Here is an 18,843-nt window from a genome sequence, read left to right as displayed (position 1 = left end):
CTCCCATTATTTAGTTGTCACTAATTTTTACATATTTTGATGATTCTTATTGTATTAATAGGTCGCTGCAATGAATTGCAATACCCAAATGTCATTCCAAGGAGTGTGAAAGTCTCTCAGACTGGGTTATCAAATTGCTTGGAGGTTATGTGGTTCTATAAAACAATATTTAGTTTTATGATTATCATTTAAACTATTCTTATTTAGCAATATTATCATTCATAACTATTAAAAAAATACTAAATTAACATTCATACGGTTGAATTTGTTGTATATATTTTAACTTGTCCCATTATATAGTTGTTAGGATTCGTAAAACCACTCATTCGGGACACTTCCTGTTTTTATAACTAATTTTTACTCGGATGATCTTATTATATTCTATTCAGTTATTTCCGTTTCTGCATGGAGTACACTTTTTAAATGAAATAATCTGTCACTGCTGTCAACTCAATTTCTTTCATTGTTTAAAATCATGAGATTCTCTTTTCGAACCGTCAAAACAGGATCACAATGCACGTATTTGTTGAACGTTCCTTGTAGGTTTTTCATTGTTTTTAATGTCTTTGAAATGAGCCACTAGAATGGCTAATTGAACCTATCAGAAATTAACATTTTTTGTTCTGATATTGTATTAATCTACTGTTGAATATTTCCAATCATATCGTTTACTATCATGCAAAGACCATTTAGTAAAGTCATTGCTATGACGTAATAAACCAAACCATATCAAACGTAGAAAATTGTGATTCAACAAGTTTGGAACAATTTGTATAACTTACCAGCCTTTAAAATTATCAGAAACCTACAAACCGTTTTCATTTCGACAAGGATTGTTTTTGTGGTACCAAACAAATCCCTTTTGTTACAGGTTGAAGATGACAGCGACGATAGTGATAATGACGATCATGAACCTGCGTTCGTTGATGTTCCATCAACTAGTGCAGATGATCAACCGGGGCCCTCGGGTGTTGGCAAAGAAGGAGTAGAAGCACCGTGAGTACTTGTTTTATTTCACACCAAATTGTACCTTTTGCCTGGGTGTACATTACATGTTGCTGGTTCTGTCAATATTTTGTTTATTTAAGTTTCTTGATGATAATTTCGGAAGAATTAATGATTTTATTATTAGTATTATTTTTCAAAATAATTTGCTCTTTTATTAATTTGAGATAGTTATTAATTTATCAGTTTTTCATGTATTGATTTATCAGTTGATTTTTAAGAAATTGAATTATTTGATGATAGGAAATGTTTAGATCTAGGGATGATATTTTTATTTAATGTGGCAAAACCAGTATTTTTCTCTTTTCATAATGTTGTACTGTAATGTGTAAATTTCAATTGTTTATGTATAAAGAAAAGTACATCCAGGTAACCTTTATACCATCAGCAAATGCTAAAATGGATTGTCTTAAAACCTTAAAAAAGCTGATTCTCCTAATTTTTCTTGTGATTTATTGTGAATTTAATTTTGCGATTATGTTTTTGTATGATAATGCATTCTTGATTTATTTTTATATAGAAAGGGAATTGATTTTCTGTTCAGTTCTTTCACAAAAATAAGAAGCATTACTTAATGTTTCTGTCAATTTGAAAGAACAATTTTGAAAATTGATTAGCCCACAAAATCAAAAATAAATCATTTGAGGACCTGTCCAAGCACTTCTTAATAGTTCTTAAGAAGTTTTTGTCTGGTCTAAGCAATATTAAACAAGAAATGATCGCACACATTTTTATATTAGCTAGAAATGTTTCTGTTGCTTTCGGTATTTCGAAAATGTTTTACTTAAAACATTTTTTGACTGAGTGTAACAGTCGTTTCAAGTTAATATACATTTTTATATTAGTTAGGGACACATATTTTGTGGAGTTAAGCTATTTTGAAGAGATACAATTTCACTAGGTACTCAATACTGCAACATAACTGGATTGATTGGTTCAGCTACTTTCTGTATTGGTCAATTGACAGATGTTTTCGAGTATTTAGTATCTGTGAATTGCATTATTTCGATTTTTAATGTTTGGAGAATCCATTTCGAAGTGTTTTTTTTTTATAAAAGTATAATTGTATATTAAATATAAACAATAGTCTTGGACGATTAAAATTACTACTTACATTTTTAGTTGACAGAAAAATATTTTTCAGTTACTTATTTAGTCAAATCATTGAGCAAGAAATAAATATTTTCTTTTATATATACATTTGCTGATGGCTCCATTTTGTGTAATTTTTGTATTTTTTTAAAATTTTGTTTTGTGTGCTTTAAACAAGTTTGAACACAATTAAACAAAAACAAGTACTCAAAATCATTAAAATAAACTTGTTTAAAGCACGCACCATATGTACGTGTTTTATTCCTATTTGTTTTTTTTTCGAATTTTGCCAATTTTGGTAAAATTTGTCATTTCAAAGTGTCTTTTGTTATTTTTCCACTGAACTATTTAAAATTATCCGTTTTGTGATAATTTTCACATTTCAGTGATAGTGCTAGGTAATAAAGAAGTTGGCACATTTTGTCAACTTCTTTGGTGATGTATCAAGATAAAGCAGCACGTGTTACATTTTCGTCAAATTGATGTAGAGAAAAGAAAACCAAAATTTAAATTTAAAATTTGGAGTATTCTCACATCGAAATCGAAAATGTAAATTTTAATAAACTTCCAAATTTATATTTTTAATTTTGGAAGCATGTGCATATTTACAGAAGAATTCATTATTTTATAGAAGAATAATTCAGTTGAATTGTTCATTTATAAATTTGGATCTTCAGTTCAGGTGATCCGGGTTGCTAGGCATTTTATTGCGTCGATATAAATTTTCGGCGCAACATTGTTCCGACTCCATCCGTTCAGGGACGCGTGACCTCGATTTATCGGCGTTGCCAGTTGGATGTTAGTGTATGTTTCGGCTTTTCTACGAAAATTTCGCGCAGTTGCCACGTTCACGCTTCAGCAGCTGCAGTTTATTGATCCAATATGGGGATCGTTTTTATTTTGAATTGTTTGCATGCGTTTAATGATTCTTTGCTGTTTTAACATTTGACAATTTTATTGGGAATATTAGTAGGTTTATTTTGTAGTTTTTTTATCACATTCTATTTATTGATGTTACTAACTTGATCTATTTACTTAAGTTATCACAAGTCGCGTTTTTTATGCAAATTTTACAAAAATATTGCTGCTCATATTTATATAATAAACTAACAATAACATTGATTCCAGACATTGTTCTTATGAAATATCAGATATTACCAATGTTTTGGTTTCAACTTCGTAAATACATATTAGTAGTTAGAAAACTTTATAAAGATGTATTTTTTCGAAACTAATACTATTTGAAAAACTAGTATTATTTTTATAAAAATATGTCACATCAGAAGGCCTTCTCGTTAATAAAATTAAAGTATTGCAATAAAACCTTTGGAAAGAGCTCATATTTTTTGGGGTAATATGCAAAGTATACTATTTAAACTCGAAGAGGGTGCACCCTGTCAAGATACCAAGGCTTCCACGGATCATAGGGACATCCAGTCCTTAAACCGGCTTCAAGGTGTAGAGCCATCACCGTTTCCATTGGGTTCATCGTCCAGAGGGTGTCTTCTTGCTTCCCATTGATCATCAAGTCATTCCTGCCAGGATGTTGCTGTAAAAGTCATTAACATTTTCTTCGAATTATTAAAATTGAGAAATAAACTTGATTTTTTAAAATTCCATCTTTTTATTTTCCACTTGAGAACTTAACTTCAACGATGTTTGTCTCGATTTTTTCTAATTTTGTCAGAACCAATTAAATTGTATTTTAGAACTGTCCCGATTATTAAATTTCATTTTGATATTTTATTAACGTTAATAATATACAATAATCATCGTGGAAGTTGTGTTCTAAATCATTTAAAATATGTGGTAAAATAACTGATACAGCCTTGTTTTTTAAGTTGTACAATTTTTTTTTTCGGTTTTTGCTGAATCTTCCCGAAGTATATTTATTTTCTGAAAAGTATCAGGGTTTTTACTTTTTGCCGTTATTTGACGATATTTAAACTGTTATAGATAGTCTCAGTAGATAATGTAAATAAAAAAATCCGGTTTTATGCCGATAGCGTTTCTCAACATTTGTTATCATTTATTTTACCATGTTCGAGTATATAAAGGAAAGATTAACCTTCATAAACCTGAAGTGAAAAACAATTAAACACTTTACATACCTGTCTGTTTAAAGGAAGAGGACTTGCCATATAACGGGAATTAATCTCTAACTATAGAACTGATATATTTTTTTTCAAAACCACTTCCGAATTACTCTTCAAAACCACCTCCGAATTACTCTTCAAAACTACCTCCGGTAGTGTTCCAGAACATAAAATAATTGTGCAGAAATTACATCAAGAAAATTATATTTTTTGGGCTTCTGCGTATCCCGACAATTTTTTTTCCATCGTTTCGTTTCTTTTGCTAATTGACATTTCTTTGCATGGTTATATTTAATTCACAAATGTCTTCGTGTACAATTCTATATCTTATCACACAAGGATTCCTCTCTCAAGAGAAACTCTATTTCTCAAGTTACCTGAACTAAATTTAGACAAATCTTTTGATAACTTCCTTCTTTTGTGCCCTTCGACTGACCTATAACTTCTTATATTTGCACTTACTGAAGAAATTACCTTATTTCATCTATCTGATTCCGCTTTTGAATTCGGGATATTCCTAAAATAGACTAAAATGGTTATTGTAACTGTTATTACTTATATATAACTTCTTTCGGGCTATGAAGGTTTAAGTAAATGCTTTTTATATAATTTCTTATTGTAGATGCAGATGATTCATCTATTAAGAGTTCTAGACAAACAATTTTTTAAAATAATAGCAAAAGGTTTCAATCTTAATTTATCATAAAAAGCATTTGCTATACTTTAGGATTTGGAGTAGCAGATGGGCTTTTAAAGGTAAGTGATTTTTTTATATATATATGTACGAAAATGATTTACAAATTGTTTCAATACTGTTTCGATAGCAGTCTTTGTCATCACTTTTACTTAATTTATTCTACTAAATTACCGAATTCATTAATACATGCTTTCGATTTTCATTCACGCAATATGAGTTTTATTCTGAAAGCTCCATCGTTTAATTCATTCGGTTTACCATTCCATACCGTCAGCTGTATTCTAAAGAATTAAAAAATATAAGTTAATATTGTTACCTCCGTTTTGATGTTCTATTTGTATCTATCACTCATATACAGTTAGTTTTAAGTATGGAATCCCTCAATGACCTTTTTATTAACGGTTTGGGTTGATTTATAAGCATTTTTGGTTTGTGGAATAAAATGGCTTATCCTAGGTAGTACGGAAGTAGTCGCCAGATTTTCCGTTTTTAAAATTTTCTTCTAAAACTAAAATAATATATTAATACGGCGATGCTTTAAATGAATTCGTTTAATTTGAATACTCTTTACTTTAAATAATTTATATCATACCAGAAATCACATAATAAGGTATATGCCATCAATAAAAAAGTTCGAAATTTATGTAGTAAAAGGTTTACCCAAACATGGTGTAGAAAACCTGCAGTAACTGAAACATATCTTTAGATATTTGTGTTGTGATAACGAAGGTCCACATTTAAGTGATAAAAAATAGGAAAATTGAATTTCATTTACCTATATTATAGGCAGGTTTGGTTTTATAGACGGTGTTTTTTTAAATGACATATCGGGCGATCGCGGAAATATAATTACGCCTTTCTTCTAATATATTATTCTTGTCCATACATCAAATTTTTCGAGATATTTGGTGTAGTGTTGAACGCATTCAACGAGATAATCCTTGTTCTGTAGTACATACTTTATTCTACGCATGAGTTCACTAGACGAGCCAAATCTTGTGTAATAATCCTAAACCAGTTTTGAATAATGGCTTCCATTATTTTTTTGTTATTTGGGATTCGGCACGATACTGCCACTTTCATAATATTTTGATTTCATCACTCCAAATTACCTTAATCCACTGTTCTGTCGATTCTTTGTGTGTCGAAAGCCCAATCGGTCCGTTTTTGCTTCTTCTTTCTAGAGGGTTCTTGCTCGCAATCCATTTTCACACCACTTCTGATAGTGCGGCCGATATTAACATCAGTTGATTTAGCATTGAATAGCATTAATCTCATGCAGATCAGCGACGATCTTCGAAAGACATTCTGCCTACATTTGTTTTGGTCTTTTTTTCTGGCGACCAGTCCGCACGTTTAGGGTTTATGGGAGCCAGGAATCGACAATGATTGTTTCCGTCCGACAATTTAAAAATATCGCCTTATTAACAACTACCTAAACTCGGAATAAATAATCTCGGAAAACTCATGAAACTACTACACTCTTCCGGGGCGGCATATTCCGTCACTTATCGTTGACATGACTAGTGAAACTGACGCGTTTCAGTGTTGTCATTCACACGTCTCGAATTTTGGGCATTTCGCTTGAATCCGTTTCCATATCGTCGGCTACATGCAAGAGTGGCACAACTCAAAAACTGATCAATTTATACAAGTGATTAAAATTTGGTTATCAAGAATTTTATTAAATTTATTTTATTTCTAGTATTAGGATTGTTATCAAAAATGATTTTTCAAAAATTCGTGACTGTTAAAACTTGTTTATCAGATTTTGAGTTGTGCCACTCGTGTTTTCAGGCCACGATATTTTATTAAATAATTATGTAAATATATATAGAGTGGGCAATACATAAAATATTAACTATAAATATAAAACACAAAACAAATGTAACCGTATTGATAAACTACATGAGACGAGTGTAGCTGGAAAAACAATAATTAAGTTTCCAGAATTATGGCCGTTAGTGGTACGACAAAAAATATTTCATAAAGAAAAAAACATACAGGGTAATTTCTTTAAAAATATTTTAGAAAAACTGAAAATCTGACAAAGATTTGAATACTACCATCAGATCGGTCATATTACAAAACCTCCATAAACGAAAATTTATATAAGTGATGCAAACAGTTTCAGAGATTGTGGCTTATTGTTATATTACGATAAAATCATTTTATACTGTACGGTATAAATATACTTGTTACTGTATTATTTTCTCTTTGAATTTTCCCGGCTTAGACCTTCACATTTTTGCTTTATGACCAGATCTATAAATAGGACACTGAGCGTTAGGGTTATATTAATTGCATGTATGAACGAGTTCAAAACAGGAATGAGACTAAAAATTTTTATTTACATGTAATAAAAACAAGTTTATTTTTATGATACTATTTACACAATGGTCTACACAGTGGTCTAACTTTACAATTTTCTGCTTAACATCTTCTCTGCTTTTCACGTTTTTCTATTAAATGTCCTTTAAAAGTAATATTCGACTTCTTGACTCTTCTGTAGAGAAGCCACAAATTTACTAATGCCATATGAATTATTTGTGTAAATATTGGCGAATACCACTTTTTAGCTCTGATTTTAGCGGCATATTTTCCAACAAACCATTAGTGTTGATCCACGTCTCCCATGTAGGTATAATTTTTGTTGTGGTTGTAAACACTTGTGGTTGAGAAATTAAACGTTTTCCTTTGAGCTTGCGATCCCATCTATTAGATTCTGCTAGAGGTTCTATAATTAGAGGCTATAGTAACACACTTATTATCGTTCCATTGTATCATATAAAATCATATGAACCACGAGCTTCTTTACCAAGAATTTTTCTTTCTTGAATAGAACACTGATAACCTATTTTCCCGTTAGGTTCCTGTTGCTCGGTTTCCACATTTTTTGTAAATGAGTTAAGTAAACCTCTGCTGGTTATCAAAAAATACCCAGTGACTTGCAGTTTCAGCAATGCTATCGTAACATGTTAAGTACTACTTACACCCTTTACTTCGGCTGTTCCTAGTAAATCATCATCGGCTTCATCTTCATCTGTTAAAGAATCAGGTTTCGACACTATTACATCAATCCCTTCAACATCCATAAAATTAGTACTATTTATTATATCTTATAATTCTTGTAAAGATAATGCTTTTAGACACATCTGCAAGTAATAGAATATGTAGATTAATAGCAAAAATATTTTATTTACTTTATTTTTACATTATCCAAAATAATCGTTAAAATATTAGTTACTTACCATGAAATAATTTCCTAAATATGAATAAATACAAAACTTTTTACGTAAATCGCAATAAACAAGTGTACAATTATAAAAATTCAATTGTATTTCTCCACAGATTCATATATAACTCAATATTAAAATGTAGGATATTTTGATATCGCTAAGTACCAGTGACCTATTTATAGAGCAGTAAAATTAATTGTATACTGACGATTCAACAATTTATCGTTCCTAGATTTATTTATGAATATAATATAATCAAACAAAAATTATAATTTAGTTTACTATGGCCTAAAATATATATGGTAAATTTTTATTTAAATTTAAACGAATTTTAATGGTTAAAAAAAAATCAATTTTTCAGCGATCTATAAATACATAATATAATTTTGGACAATTAAATACATTAATTAAATTTAATATTAATTAAATTAAATTAAAATTCCATTTTTACGACCATTCTTAACGTATGATATAGAAATATTTATTGCTTATAAAAATCATTACAAAATTATTGTTAAGGCGATTTGAAATAAACTATTACTGTACACAGTGATAGCCAATAGCAAGAATCTAAGGAATTCGGTAGTGAATTAGATCCTACAGCAGGTATTGGGAGTACCAATCATTAGGACGGTTTTACAGAATAGCCACGAGAACGTACTTGGCCTAATAAGCGAAAAGATGAAAAAAGTTATTTTTAATTTAAAAAACTCAAGAGGATTGTCTTAATTATTTCATTTAATAAGAGGAATATAACTAAAAAGACCCTTTCGGCTACATCACGGAACGTTTTCGGACTAAAAAGTCCATCATCAGTGTAATATTACCTGGAGTAAGTATTACCACTTTAGTAAAAGCAAACAAAGTTAAATTTTGACTACAGTTGAAAAAGCAATGTGATTAAATATTTACTAGGTATACATCAGTCAAACAACTAAATATCTAGGTAAAAACCCTTAAAAAGGTACAACATTTGTTATATAATATAATCAGCCACAACGTTGACGATTCGTATATGAGTTTTTGGAGTGACCTTACTTGTTTGTTTTTTCTTAACCGATCACTGGTGGGAAATATGGTGTTAGTAACCACCTTTCCTTTCATTTATTGGTTCCTTACAAGTAGGTTGTCACCCAAACTCATCATTTAAATAAACCGCTCTATTATTAGGGTTGGTATTTCACCTTGTTGTTCTGTCATAATTAATGACCTCAAGGTTTACTGTCTTTTCACGTTGTTGGCGCGTTTGTTTTAATATAACACCATTTTACCGGCAGCATTCAAGAAGCCAGGAGTGGTAATTTCATTACACATTAAATTATTCAATTTCAATATTAATTACTTTAATAATGCTACCTAAAGTTAAAATTAAATCATAACTAGTGCTATATTGTTGGAAGTGCATCTTTGATTTTCTTAGTTCTTTATACTCTTTTTCAATGTTTTTTTTTACTTATACATGTATAAAAAACCACATGTTCTTTTTGCTGTGCTTAGTTTGAACAAATTGTTAACTGTATTTAGTTCAATTTATTGTTTATACATCGTAATCGTATAATGTACATTTACTTAAGCGTCTTTACAATTTTAATATCACTGACTGCTACATATCTTTTTAAGGTAACACATGTAACAACTTTTCCATGCTTGTGTGGTTTTTTCATATTGTTCTTTTTAGATGAACTGATGATGCTTTCTGATTAAGAAAGCGAAACGTCTTCAATAAATAGATGAAGTAGCCATCATCTTTGTCTTTTTTCTCCACCTTTTGACCGAAAAAAACCCACCACTCTTCCGAGTGATCCTTAATTTATATTGGATTGACGGTCGTACTCCTTTTCTCGATAACTACTGTTATATATAATACTTTCGCAACATATTTTCAACTATAATGTAACACAACGAATCTAGTAACGGTATTTAACCACATTGCTTTTTCAACCTTGTCAAAATTTAGCCTTTGTTTTCATTAAAGTGGTAATAAATATTCCAGGTAATAATACACTGATGATGGATTTTTTAGTCCAAAAACATTCTTTAATGTGGTCCGAAAGGGTCTTTTTAATTACATATCTCTTTTAAAGGATTTTTAAATAAAACTTGTGATTCATGGTATACAGCCAACTACAGAAATTTCATTTTCCTTGTGGGTTTTAATTAGTCAATGCAAATTTTTTATAAATAGAAAAAAGTTCGTTTTTCAGCAATAGCGACCTTTTCGAGACTGTCTTAGTGCAGAGAAATAAGCAAAATTTAACACTGTTCAGGATTTCAGTGTTAGATGAGTTTTGTATTAATATATACCTATAGTACGCAATCCTTTATATTTTCAGTTGCAGAACTCAGTCCTCATAACCACGGTGCATATTTCTCTTATAGCTGCACGTAAATAGAAAGTTTAAACCTATTTTGACAATTTACTATTGAAAAAAAAATGGATTTAATATTGAAGAAACTTTCTTTTCCATTGAGTTAACAAGCAATAAATAACCAAAGAGTATTTTGCCCTTGCAGAATCAACAAGCACTCAGCGGGCTAGTACGTGTCGATATTATGTGTGCTTTGAGCAGTGTAAAATAGTAGCAAATTACAAACAGCAGAAGCACGCGTAATATCGACACGTACTAGCGTTGATTCTGCAAGGGCGAAATGCTATTTGGTTATTGCTTGTTAACTCAATAAGCTTCTTTCATTTTTTCAGTGGTTAATTGTCAAAATAGATTTAAACTTTCTATTTACGTGCAGCTATTAGAGAAATATGCACCATATTAAACTAAATCTTCGATTTCTCGACTTAAAATTTTTGACATTTGTAAGGTATCTTTAGCCGTACTTTTAGATGGGACTAGTTGTAAATTATATTTAAATCCGAAAATTTATAAAAAATTGTTTATACAAATTGGTATCACTTTTTAAGATGTACACCTACATAATATTCTTCTGAAGCTATTTTCTTGTGCCATTTTAAAGTAATTACTATTTAAATGGGAATAAGCCACAATTAAAGGTTAAAGTACGTTTGAGTGACATTTCAATTTCCGTTTCAATTTCCGTTTCGAAAATCTTTCCGAAAAGGATTACCTAATATTCGTATTGAGCGAAAATTTTTACATAAGATGAAACAGTTTTTAACTATACCCCTTACATGCATATAGAAAGGTACCCTACTGCCGGACTAATACGGTATTTATGGAATCAAAGTTTCTTCATTATTTTATGTCATGTTATTAAAAAAAAAACCTGAGGTGTACAACCCATTAGCGCCGAGAAAAGAAAATTCTTTTTATATGCAGTAGTTTTATTTAAAACTATGTGAAAAAACAACTTATTTTTCTTAAATTTAAGCCGAAATAAAACAATATTCTTTCTTTTTTTTTTGGAAAAAAAAAACGGTGGTTCCATATGGAGCCATTAAAAAATCATTAATTTGTCCCATTTGCATGAAATACAAAGACCAACGTTTCATTTTGTTCAAGTCCATGCATTTTGAGGAGCTGCACCGATGAGGCACCTGCATAAATATTGGCCAGTACCATTTTTTGGAATGTATACCCACTCGATAACTGAAAAAAATTACCCATATATTTATGTTTATAGAAATATTGCTCTTTATTTCTTACCAAGATATCTTACTGTCCATGAGATCAGTTCCTCCCATGCTGTTATACTGTATAGTCCAATACTTGTAATACTTGTGTCTTGCTATCTTTTTTTAGAATATCTTACAATTGTTACATTTTTTGTACCTACAACGAACGTATTGAATACCAGTTTCCTTACGAACAATATTCAGTACCCGTAACCTCGTACCCATTAGCCTTTAGAGTACTTAACAAGTTTGTACTGGTAAATAAATTATCAACGACAAAATTGTATCTTAGAGATCCTTTATCACTCAATTCTTCGATCATCTGTATCATTTATTCCAAAATATTTTTGATATTCTTCATTAGATCTAGGGTTTTTCCCTGATTACATCACATCTTATAGGCAAATCTTACAGGCTTTCCTCTGATAAACTGTTTGCGGCCATGATGGCCAAAGTAGCGTATCATCGATTCATTGTAAGCTATATTTGCCATATCTGCAAATCATTATCATAACTTGATTCTAGGTCTGATTGTACATATCGTAGACCTTCAGAATCTGCAAATACAACTTCCGCACCTGAACGAAGTTGAAAGTTATCAGGGTAACCACCTTCGTATTCGTCACCTAATCCTTAAGTAAGGAAATTTGATTCAGGCGGCTCAAAAAATGTCTGTTACTTCATCTTCTTCCTACACCAAATCTAAAGCTTCAGTCAGTCCAGTGAAATTATAAAAATATAAGTTTTGACCACATAACCGCCTAGTGGGTGTCCATATGGGTACAGGAATAGTTATATGAATTTTTAACTGTTGCTTGTAATCTTGATGCAAAATATGTACACTACGTTATATTTTAAGATTTTTTAAAATATGTAAAATTGATTTGATCCTAGTATTCCCAAAAAAGGTACTGAAAATATTCTTACATAAATCGGATGTCCATTATCAAACACTTTTTACTATAACACGATTTTCTAACTTCCTTCATTTGAGAAATCTAATCAAATACTGATGGGTATAACTTTCAAACCAATTGATGGATGAAGCTGAAATTTTAAGGGGTTTGTGAAGCACTACAAGTCCCCCCTTTGAGGATGAAGTCCTTTGAAGTTAATTTAATAATTTAAAATTATAAACAGTTAACGATTTTAGTATTTTTGGAAAAACAAATTAATTTAAAAAAATTTTTAATACCTTTTTTCCTTTTTTAACAGATAATAAACTTTTTATATTTGATTATAAATACATATCCTTTTAATGGTAAGCGAAAAATCGAAAAAACCGCCTTTTTATTAATATAAATAGTTGATTAAAAAAAACAGGTTTATAGGTTTGCTTAAAGTAGACATATGTTATGGAAAAGTTCATCAAATACTTAGCTATGGCGATGCCCCGAGATAAACTTACTCACTGGACTATTTATAGCATCAACAAAATGTGGTTAATTTTCAGAGATTACAAAATATCAAAACTACACTACTACTATAAAAACATTAGATTTTTGGCAATTTGAAATACGTAAACCAAATGGACAGTTAATTGAAATTGTTTCACCGTAAATTTAGTGTTCAGTCAAATAAAACTTCCTTATTTTTCAGATTGTTATAAACATATTGAGAACAAAACGGTGTACGTAACATTATACAGTTTTAAAAGCAACATTCATGGTATTCGTTTTCAGATCCAAGGGTTCGTCAAATTCTTTACCTGCTCTTACAGAAAATCTGCAACTATCAGACCTTTTTCATAAGATTTTTTACTGTGCGAAGTGCTCAGATTATTTCAATATGGATCATGTATGTGAAAGTTGCTATTTATCATGCGCCTTTTGCAGTAAACCTATTCAAGACATCGACGTGGACGAACACAAATGCTTTTTGCCATTTTTCAAATCCCACAAAATAGAAGAATCGGACGAAAACAAAATTGAAGTGAAGAAGAGAAAGTATAAAAGCAGAAAACCGAAAGAGAAAGATAAAAAAGGTCCGTCAAAACGGAAACGACACTACAGATGTAAGGAATGTAATTTAAAGTTTGATTTAAGAAACTCATATCGTAAACATAAGTATCAGGCTCATAACGTAGAAAAATATAAGGTCTGTACTTTATGCGGAAAAAGTATCGTTAGTTTGAGTCAGCACCTAAAAGGAGTCCATGGAAGTCCCAACAGTTTTAAGTGTTCAGAATGCGATAAGAGCTTTTCCTGTAAAAAACACCTCCAGCGCCACATGTTAGTCCACAGCGATACATATAACCATATTTGTACGACTTGTGGGAAAAAATTCAAAACGTCTTTTTCGATGCGGGTTCATATGAGGTCACACGACGAGGTTAAGCCCTTTCAGTGCACTATTTGTTTAAAAACGTTTACCACAAAGCAGTGGAGAGATAACCACATGAAAACGCATCGGTAGTTAACGAGTTCACCGAGATTGTTCCCATTTTTTATGTAATCAGATTTTAACTCTTGTGTCATAAATAGGGTTCGAATAATTATGCATTTAATATGAGCAAAATATGCTTATAATGTAAATATAATTGCATATGTGTACATACAGGATGCGCCAAACCTCTAGCTTTCTTTGATATCGGATAAACTATGAAATATATAAAAAAAAATTATAATAAAGCTGATGTGTATATTTTTGATTATACAGGGTCAGTCGGAACAGCGGAATGAAATAAAATTGTGTGTTTTTAATGAAACCCCGTATATATTATAGGTTTTATATTTCGCGCGCGTAATTGCTTTCACAATAGCCGATCGCTTTAATCTTTGTTTTTGAGGGAACGGTTTATTCTAAAAAAAAAACAAACCATTTTGTTCAAAATTATCTCAGCTACATTTTTTATTTGAAACATTAATGTCTGTAGCGTACAGATTCTTTGTAAATCGATTTTTTTCCGTTTTCTTTCCTCTACTTACGGGGTTTTCGGGGAAAGCCCGGGGCAAAAGTGGTAAACTTTTGTCAAAATTTAGCTTATTCGTATGATTTTTAGAGGTTCAGTGGCATTTTCGTCTCTGAAGACTGGACTAAAAGTTGTATTTTGTAGGAAATCTTACCTTTCTTTTGATATGAGGTTGTGTATACTTAGCGTGTTTCGTTATGTATATATTTAGAGAGGAACTATGATTTTACGTTTTTACAGATTTTTTAGTAATAAATTTATATAAAACAAACTAGTGTACCAACTAACATATAACAGACAAAAACCAGTAAAAATTAGTTACAAAATAATATTTACCTAATTGATAACTAATAATTATTTATAAATGTATTGTTAACTATGCTAATAAATGTTCAAAATGTTGCCCATTAAGACAGTCGTATACGGTTAATAAAGGACTGTCGAACGTCTTGTAGTATTTCAGATCCAACGCTCACAGAATGCATTTTGTATATGAATTTAAAAAAAATAGTCCAGTGGAATTAGTCCTAGAGATGATGGTGAGGGCCATTCCATAGTACCATCACATCCAGTCCAACTGTCGCTGTAGTGATTATTTAGCCCATATTTAACATTTTTTGCGATGCGGTGGTGCTCTGTCATGTTGAAACCACATGTTTTGTTTATTTTCCAAGGGAACATCTTCTAAAAAGCTAGGTAACTTATCTGTTGAAAACCTAAGATACCCATTGCCAGTGACCGTTCGGTCGAAGAAGTAAGGTCTAATAACTTGTAATCCAACAAGGTCTCAACATTTCTTCCGCTACATAAAAAAATTAATTCTTTGAAAATAATCTTCATTTAACCCCTAATGCAACTGAATTTTAAATGGGTGAAATTTATTTTTCTTTATAATTTATCGAATTGTCGTTGCACTTAACTCTGTATTATTGCTCAGTTGGCGCTTTACTTATTTGTGGATTCTGTATTTCTCTATTACTTGTACCATAACTCGAAATTCATTTTCCTTAGCCGAAACCCTTGTTGGTATTTATGGTTTTAAAAACTGCACATTGCCCGAAGGAACAAAGCGATTTAAAAGTTTTTTGAAGGATGTCATATGTGTGGAATATCTCTGACCATACACTTTTGAAGCTAGTAAACAATGTCTTCCAACACAAATGTCATGTCGACCAATTCTTTCTTCAGTTGAAAAATTTATATTTAAACTATAAAATTTGTTACAAAAAATGCAACTAAAAAATATTCTAGCCTTTCCATTCTTGGCAGTCTGATTTGCTTACGCTCGCACTTTCGCCGCACATTTTTTTGAAGGCTAAATAATGTCATTTCTTGAAATTCTTTAACCAGCCATTGTTGTCTTTAAAATTATCGATTTTTAGTGAATTCTACAGTTTTGTCTTTCAGTATGGGCCCGCTGACACTGATGTTTTTGTTTCGACACTGTTTTAACCACGTAAACAAACACTGTTCCAAATTAGGGAATTTTTCATTGAATATTGCCTCCTGATTCTTGTTTTGTCAATAGTTCAGCTTCTTTGTTAATGATGATTGATAATGTACTCTCGTGTATTAAAAATTGAGTGACAACTTCTTTTCTTTTGAAACCATTGGTCACTGCTTCTATAGCTTTTAATTTATCAGCATATGTTAGCGTTGTTAATTTTCTTTTTGAACTCATTTTAAGCAAGTTATAGTTAGAACACAGTACGTAACGCGATGTTTCTATGACAGTGATCAAAAACTTATGATACAGTAAGCTGTTGTTCTAGCATCCTAACCGCCGCAAATACAGCTTTTAAGAGATTCCAAGAAGAAAATAATAGTAAATACATTATGCAGTTTACATTAAGTAAACACGTGCAAGCAATATGACCGGAAGCACGTTCTTTCGAAATGACTCATTGGCAAACAATTTTATGTTTAGAGGTTGTGGAAACATTTCTTTAAGTTACTGAGGGCCAATACTGAGATTATTTATTTAAGTTATAGATGTTGTGTATTTTAAGTTGTAGAGGTTTTGGGCTCTGATGGGAAGGGAACATATAATTTTTTGAAATTGAGGTTTGAGTTATCGAGGTTCTACTGTACTTACATTAAAAAGTTATTTAACTGATTTTACTCGTAAATGCAATTTAATTAACAATAAATTTAGTACATTAAATGTAGATTAATGTATATTGATTACATTTATTAGTACGGTAAATATTATTTTGTAAGAGTTATTAAATTCAACTAAGTTGTAGTAGCATAGAAAATCCGCAAAAAAATAAAAGTTCTAGTTCTTTTGCTTGGTATGTACCACCTAATACTAAAAGAAAGGTTTTAATATTTCCTACAAAATGCATACAGGATGTAGCATTAAAAAAGTGATAAAATTTTGTATTTGAAAATAGTGATCACACTGTATATTGTATGCATAGATTTCAAATATATTAAATTATTTAAAAATAACACTAAGTTAGAAAAATGTTTGCATATCATTTACATTTTTATTACCTTGAAAACCGAATCTACATTCCTTTAAATATTAGCATATTTTTTTTATTAAAAATGTAAATATTTCGAAAATTGTTAGCTTTAGACCTATAAAATCTTATACACACTCTTCATGTGTTTAAAAAATGTATTCAAAAATTCTGTAATGGATATTCCATTAAAAAAAAACACTGGTTGATTCCATTGTTCCGACTGAACCTGCATAATCGAAAATAATTTTAAATTGCAGGCGTCTTTTATATACATCAGTTTCGTTATAAAAATTTTTAATATACACTATAATTTAGCCCGAATAAAAGAAAGCCAGAGGTTTGGCGCACCTTCTATAAGTTGCAGCATCTGGGATCAGTACTAACACATTTTTATACAAAATGCCATTTGGCCAGAAGACAGTCATTTAATAATGCAGCTGTGCTTGAATGATTTACCTTCTCTAATTGTATTAAGATCTATCCCTTTCTTTAACTCCAATTACATAGAACACAAAATTAGCAACATATCTTTGTTATACGTCAGCAGTTTCATCTAACGATATCCAAATACCTTCGTTGACTGGCCTTTTTTCGCATTGGTTTAGTATATAACCATATACATTAGGTGCACATAGTTTTTGATTGACTCATTTTGAGTTTATGACATCGTATAATTGTACCGTATAAAAGCTTTCCAACAATCTTTATTGAATTTTGAACGCTTTGATCGTCATGAAGATCGTTATGTAGATATTAAAACTAGTTGATTTTGATGATGAAGACATGAGAAATATGGGAATACGTGCTTTGCGGAGGAAGGCGATGAATAGGAACGACTGGAGAGAAATTATTGAGGAGGCTAGGACCCCCGCTGGGTTGTAGAGCTAGAATAATGATGATGATTTTGACGAGATTTTTTTTTCCGCTAAATAATTATGCTTTGCAGTTGCTAAATGGTGTGACTTGGAACTTTCTGCGGCCACTCACAGAAATTTAACAACATTTGCAAAATGTAAATTTCCATCAGTACTTAAATCTTTAAAATATTTCACAAAATGAGTTAACAATCTTTGATTAAGAATATTCTAATTGAGTTAATTCACTGATCGTTTTTTTAAGCATCTTAAACTAATTCCAGCAACTAAATTTAATTTTATAAAGTAAATAGAGCATTTCTGAATGCGCTTGTCGTATATTTCGGATCCAAGATAGTTTTTTCATCTCGACTCCCCGTTTTGCTTTAATTTTACCTGTTATTACGAGTTGGGGGGAAGAAATATTTCTGATCCTTTAATAGATGTCCAAGGAGGTATGATCTGTGGTGGACTTTGGTAGTGTGGAGCATCTATCTTTATTTGCTTACACGCTCGAGCACCTTTCGTATTTTTTGTATGGTCAGTCCATGGAATTTTCAATATTCTGCTGCAAATGTACATCTCAAATGCCTTATTCATGGCTGAATGCGTCTCTTACAATTTTACATTTAATCGAGATTCAGGTCCAGTTGGTTATTCAGCAATCCAGGACTCGTTTCAAGATTTTACCATTCGATGTGATAGGCATTGGAACATTCTGAGTTCGACAAAAAGTCACAACTTTGGTGTTATCACTGTTTATTTCATGTTAAATTCTGTCACATAGCCCTGTCGTACTCTTCTATTAATAGGTATTTGTTTTTACAAATTGTTATCAATTTTGATTTTTACTGTTTGCTGCTAGTACAAGTTTTTAATTAGGCTTATG

General features: G+C 30.8%; 1 protein-coding gene across 4 annotated transcripts in view; it reads left to right on the top strand.

The window, feature by feature from the left end:
• Positions 1–18,843, top strand: part of LOC140451388 (uncharacterized) — a 227,906-nt gene that overhangs the window by 17,993 nt on the left and 191,070 nt on the right. For all 4 annotated transcript variants that reach the window (XM_072545174.1, XM_072545172.1, XM_072545173.1 and 1 more), the window contains exon 4: positions 872–996. In XM_072545174.1, the coding sequence (XP_072401275.1) occupies positions 872–996 (125 nt within the window). The remainder of the gene's footprint in view (positions 1–871; positions 997–18,843) is intronic.

Source organism: Diabrotica undecimpunctata, chromosome 9, assembly GCF_040954645.1.
Source record: "Diabrotica undecimpunctata isolate CICGRU chromosome 9, icDiaUnde3, whole genome shotgun sequence".
Lineage (NCBI taxonomy): Eukaryota > Metazoa > Arthropoda > Insecta > Coleoptera > Chrysomelidae > Diabrotica > Diabrotica undecimpunctata.
The sequence above is the reverse complement of the archived record's forward strand: the minus strand, read 5'-3'. Positions and strand labels throughout refer to the sequence as shown.